At 44.4% G+C, this 6000-nt stretch overlaps 1 protein-coding gene across 14 annotated transcripts in view; it reads left to right on the top strand.

Moving 5' to 3' along the window:
• Positions 1 to 6000, top strand: part of MIA2 (melanoma inhibitory activity 2) — a 127288-nt gene that overhangs the window by 69117 nt on the left and 52171 nt on the right. For all 14 annotated transcript variants that reach the window (XM_014464787.2, XM_014464796.2, XM_014464794.2 and 11 more), the window contains 2 exons: positions 1500 to 1546; positions 2915 to 3005. In XM_014464787.2, the coding sequence (XP_014320273.1) occupies positions 1500 to 1546; positions 2915 to 3005 (138 nt within the window). The remainder of the gene's footprint in view (positions 1 to 1499; positions 1547 to 2914; positions 3006 to 6000) is intronic.

Raw genomic sequence — 6000 nt, 5'->3', positions numbered from 1 at the left:
GCTCCTCACCCCCTGATCGGCCCTGCTCTGTGCGTGACAGGGGGGTAGCTCCCCAACCCCCTGATCGACCCTGCTCTGTGCGTGACAGAGTACGGAGCCCCCCGCCCTGATGGGCCCTGCTCTGTGTGTGACAGGGGGTGGCGCCGCAACCTCCCCATCGACCCTGCCTTGAGTGTGACAGGGGGCGGTGCCCCAACCCCCCAATCGGCCCTACCCTGAGCGTGACTGAGGGTGGCATTGCAACCTCCCGATCCGCCCTGCTCTGTGCATGACAGGGGGTGGCGCTCCAACTCCCCAATCAGCCCTGCTCTGAGCCTGACCAGGGGCTGCACCTAGGGATTGGGCCTGCCCTCTGCCACCTGGGAGCGGGCCTAAGCCAGCAGGTTGTTATCTCCCAAGGGGTCCCAGACTGCGAGAGGGCACAGGCCGGGCTGAGGGACCCCCCCCTCACCCCCGAGTGCACAAATTTTTGTGCACCGGGCCTCTAGTATCTTCTATAATAATAAAAGCGTGATATGCTAATTAGATCATACAGCCAAACTACCTCTGGATGTCCTTCCCGGACGAAGCCGGGGCTGCGAGGGAAGCCCGGTTCCTGGGTGCCAGAGGGAAGCTGGTGTTGGCAGCTGGGGAAAGGAAGGTCTACTTTTGCACAAATTTCGTGCATTGGGCCTCTAGTAGATAAATACCTCAGGACACTTTTTTTTTCTTTATTTAGATAGTTCAGATGGTTATAGTACTTTAATCTTGGCCATCCCAAATTATTATTGGTATTGTTGCTTACAGTCTCTAAACTCAGGAAAAAGTTATGATTACCAGTTACTCACTGTATTCTCAACTAATTCCTTTGACTAAAAATTTTTTTTGTATTTTGACATAATAGTAGATTCATAGGAAGTTGCAAAGGAGTACAGAGAGGTCTTATGTATATCCAATCTAGTTTCCACTAATGATAATTTTTCTGACTTTTGTATCCTTTCTCTTTTCTGTCTCTTTACCCCTGCATAATTAAAAAATTTATTAAGGAGAAGTTATGATTAAAAAATTTCTTGATCACCATGTGTTGAAGGAAAGTTATACTTCCAAAGTAAATACATACAGTTTTGTTTGTACTTTTTCTGTTCCGCTTTATTTTGTAAGAAATAAATGTTTCTAATAAGAAAACTCGTGCTTGTTTAATGTTATTTTAATTTGAAGTATAATTCCAGTCATATTTTATATGGTGAAAGAACCCAAGAATAGTCCCGACTGTGGGACTGACTGTAACTTTGTTCTTGGAGTTAATGATGAAGAACCTTGTTAATTGATGTTGTGGTACTATCAGTGCTTTTACGGTTTAACTTTCTACCTGCAAGTCCAAGGCCATTCCGCCTTATACCAAATTCATTATTGTAGCAAGAAGAGGGATTATGAGGCTCTAATTGAGTGAATTAATAAAATCATTTAGACCTCTCTTGTGACATTGCTTTTTATTGTTATGTTTTTGTTTTTTATAATAGATAATGAACCAAAAGGGGCTTTGAGGAAGCTGATTCATGCTGCTAAGGTTTGCATTACTACATAAATATAAAAAAAAAAAAGAAAATAGAACATGGAATAAATCCATATATCTTCAGTAACTATTTTTAAAGTCCATTTTATAGTTAACAGATAAGTGATCAGAATTTTCAGTAGTGATCAGAATTATCTTCATCAGTTGCTTTTTTCTCTTTTATAATAACTTTAGAAATTCATATTGTTAATTTTTAGAATTTATCATAACAAAAATTTTCAAAGTCTGCATATATTAAAAATGTTTACTCTATTTTCTTTAATTTCTCTTTGAGCATTTCTCTTCCTCTGGTCTCAATATATATTTTATTTTAATCCTCACCCAAGGATATTTTTCTCATTGATTTCCAGAGAAGGTGGGAGGGAGAGAGAAAGGGGAAAGAAAGAGAAAGAAACATCATGTGAGAGAGACACACTGATTGGTTGCCTCCCACACTCGCCCCTACTGGGACTGGGGAACCTATAACTGAGGTACATGCCCTTGACCGGGAATTGAACCCGCAACCCTTCGGTCTGTGGGCTGACACTCTAACCTCTGAGCATACTTGCCAGGGCCCCAATATTCTATTTTAAGAAGTAAATACTTAATTTCACTTTCTTCTGGTTTATCCCTTTTTTTCATCCTAATAGTGGTATCCTGGTCTTTACCTTATTTGAGAAGTTTTGGTAATGTTTAAAGAGTACTTTAATCAAACTTATATATTGAAGCCCTGACCAGGTAGCTAGATGGGTTAGAGCGTTGTCCCTATATGCCAAGGTTGTGGGTTCAATCCCCTGTCAGAGCACATACAAGAATCAACCAGTGAATGCATAAATAAGTGGAACAACAAATTGGCGTTTTTCTCTTCCTCTCTCTCCCCTCTTCCTTTCTTTCACTAAAATCAATAAATAAAAATTTAAAAAACCTTATATGTTGAAAATAAGTAAAATGAGAGTAGCCACAGTTTAAGCATCCATCCCTGATCTTCTCATTCCCTGTCCTGAAATTTACAACTATTGGTGACTTTGCTAACTTTCTAAGGTGTAAGCTGAATTGTTAGTATATTCTAGGCTGGTGGTCGGCAAACTGTGGCTCGCGAGCCACATGCGGCTCTTTGGCCCCTTGAGTGTGGCTCTTCCACAAAATACCACGTGCGGGTGCACACGTACAGTGCGATTGAAACTTCGTGGCCCTTGCACAGAAGTCGGTATTTTGTGGAAGAGCCACACTCAAGGGGGCAAAGAGCTGCATGTGGCTCACGAGCCGCAGTTTGCCAACCACTGTTCTAGGCAATAATTTTATCAAAGTGTTAAAAGAGCTTCAAAAGGCTGGGATGGTATATTGAGATTAATGTTGCTTTTTTCCTTCTCCCATTCTTTGAAGTTAAAGGCTTCTTTAAAAACCCTAGAAGGAGAAAGAAACCAAATATACACTCAATTAACTGAAGTAGATAAAACAAAGGAAGATCTTACAGGTAGGTAATCTACATACTTTTAATGTTTTTCTAAATAATTACATCTCGTTATAGAGAATGGTACCATGAATTGAACCAATTATGGGAAGGTGCAATTTGTTGCTTATTTTCTTTACTTTTGTTTCTTATTTGTAAAAAATTAGTCCTGAGTTATTTGTTGTATGTATGTATGTATGTATTTATTTACTTATTTATTTATTTAAATGTATATCTTTATTGATTTTAGAGAGGAAGGGAGAGGGAGAGAGAGATAGAAACATCAATGATGAGAGAGAATCATTGATTGGCTGCCTCCTGCACACCCCCTACTGGGGATCAAGCTTGGGCATATACCCTTGGCTGGAATCGAACCTGGGACCCTTCAGTCCGCAGACCAGCGCTCTATCCACTGAGCAAAACTGGCTAGGGCAGTTTCCTCCATCTACACTAATAAAAGAGAAACATGGTAATTAGCATACGACCGATACCCTTCCCATTGGCTAATCAGCATATCCTTATGCAAATTAACTGTCAGCCAAGATGGCGGCCGGCAGCCATGCACTGAAGCGAGCAGGGAGGCTTGCTTGCTTCAGTGACTGCGGACTCCAACGTTCCCCGCTTAACTTGCCAGCCTCTCAGCTGCAACTCTAAGCAACTATGTACTATGTTGCAAATAAGAAGCTAAACAAAACCCCAGAAACCAGCCAGACTGAAAGCCAGCTGGACCGCAACATTGTATCGATGTTTTCAGCAGCGAGGCCTCAGAGCTAAAGCTGGCCCAGAATAAAAAAAAAAAAAAGAAAACAAGAGTGGTTGGGAGCTTCAGTCACTCGCCAGCCGGAAAACAGCCCTCAGCCCCTCACCCAGACTGGCCAGGCACCCCAGTGGGGACCCCCACCCTGATCCAGGACACCCTTCAGGGCAAACCAGCCGGCCCCCACCCATGCACCAGGCCTCTATTCTATATAGTAAAAGGGTAATATGCCTCCCGGCACCGGGATTAGTGGAACAGCAAGGCTCCCGGCACCGGGATCAGCGTGACAGGGGGCAGCGCCCAAACCCCCTGATCGCCCTGCGGCTCTGTGTGTGACGGGGCGGCGCCCCAACCCCCTGATCAGCCCTGCCCTGTGCCTGATAGGGGGGAGCTCCCCAATCCCCTGATTGCCCTGCAGCTCTGTGTTTGACAGGGTGCAGCGCGCCAACCCCCTGATCGGCCCTGCTCTGTGTGTGACAGGGTGCGGCGCCCCAACCCCCACCCCCCCACGGGCCCTGCTCTGTGTGTGACAGGGTAGAGCCATAACCTCCCCATCGGCCCTGCCCCGAGTGTGACATTGGCGGCGCCCCACCCCCCTGATCGGCCCTGCTCTGTGCGTGACGGGGGAGCTCCCCAACCCCCTGATTGACCCTGCTCTGTGTGTGACAGGGTACGGAGCCCCAACCCCCCTGATTGGCCCTGCTCTGTGCGTGACGGGGTGGCGCCGCAACCTCCCCATCGACCCTGCCTTGAGTGTGACAGGGGGTGGTGCCCCAACCCCCCAATCGGCCCTACCCTGAGCGTGACTGAGGGTGGCATTGCAACCTCCCAATCCGCCCTGCTCTGTGCATGACAGGGTGGCGCCCCAACTCCCCAATCGGCCCTGCTCTGAGCCTGACCAGGGGCTGCACCTAGGGATTGGGCCTGCCCTCTGCCACCTGGGAGCAGGCCTAAGCCAGCAGGTCGTTATCTCCCGAGGTGTCCCAGACTGCGAGAGGGCACAGGCCGGGCTGGGGGACCCCCCTCCCCACCCCCCCGAGTGCACAAATTTTTGTGCACTGGGCCTCTAGTATTTATATAAAATTAAAATAATGAAATTACTTAAAAAGCCATGTAAAACCATAGTTACGTTTGAATTTCAGTGTAATGTGTGTGGTATGGTTTGAGATACTAAAAAGTAGCAAATTAAAACTTAAAAAAAATCTTTTAATTGCAAAATTGACCATCAGTGGTATATTTTACAGGTCTGTTTATAGTAAATTTTAATGTACATGCATAGTATATTAGCACATGCAGGAGTGCTCTTAGACATGTAGAATGGGAGGGGTTTTTTTTTATTGAAACATTTTTATTTATTTATTTATTTATTTTTATTTTTTTAAAATATGTTTTATTGATTTTAGAGAAGAAGGGAGAGGGAGAGAGAAACATTAATGATGAGAGAGAATCATTGATCGGCTGCCTCCTTCTTGCCCGCTAACGGGGATCAAGCCCGCACCCCAGACATGTGCCCTTGGCTGGAATCGAACCTGGGACCCTTCAGTCTGCAGGCCAACGCTCTATCCACTGAGCCAAACCAGCTAGGGTGAAACATTTTTATTTTTATTAAATAGTTGATATAAGTAACATACCATTATATTAAAATTTTTTTTTTTTCGCCCACCTGGCATGGCTCAGTGGACCTGAACCTGGAGGTCACAGTTCAATTCCCGGTCAGGACACATGCCCGGGGTTGTGGGCTTGATCCAAGTGGAAGGCATGCAGGAGGCGGCTGATCAATAATTCTCTGTCATCATTGATGTTTCTATTTCTCCCTCTCCCTTTCTCTCTGAAATCAATTAAAAAAATAATTTAATGCCCTAATTGGTTTGGCTCAGTGGATAGAGTGTCAGCCTGCGGACTCCAGGGTCCCAGGTTCGATTCCGGTCAAGGGCATGTAACTTGGTTGCGGGTACAACCCCAGTAGGGAGTGTGCAGGAGGCAGCTGATTGATGTTTCTAACTCTCTATCCCTCTCCCTTCCTCTCTGTAAAAAAATCAATAAAATATATTAAAAAAATAATAATAATTTCATCATAACAATTTGCATAAAAAAAGAATGGAAGGGCATACTCATGTCAACAATGGTTATCGTTGAATATGGAATTACGGAAAGATTTCTCTCTTTTTTTTTCACTTATCTGTATTTTCAAAAATTTCTACAATAAGTGAATTATATTTATAATAAAACATTTTTTGAAAAGGTTGAATCACCTAGTGGTTA

This window comes from Myotis lucifugus, unplaced genomic scaffold (assembly GCF_000147115.1).
Source record: "Myotis lucifugus unplaced genomic scaffold, Myoluc2.0 scaffold_268, whole genome shotgun sequence".
NCBI lineage: Eukaryota > Metazoa > Chordata > Mammalia > Chiroptera > Vespertilionidae > Myotis > Myotis lucifugus.
Note: the sequence above shows the minus strand (reverse complement) of the source record. Positions and strands in the feature narration are given on the sequence as shown.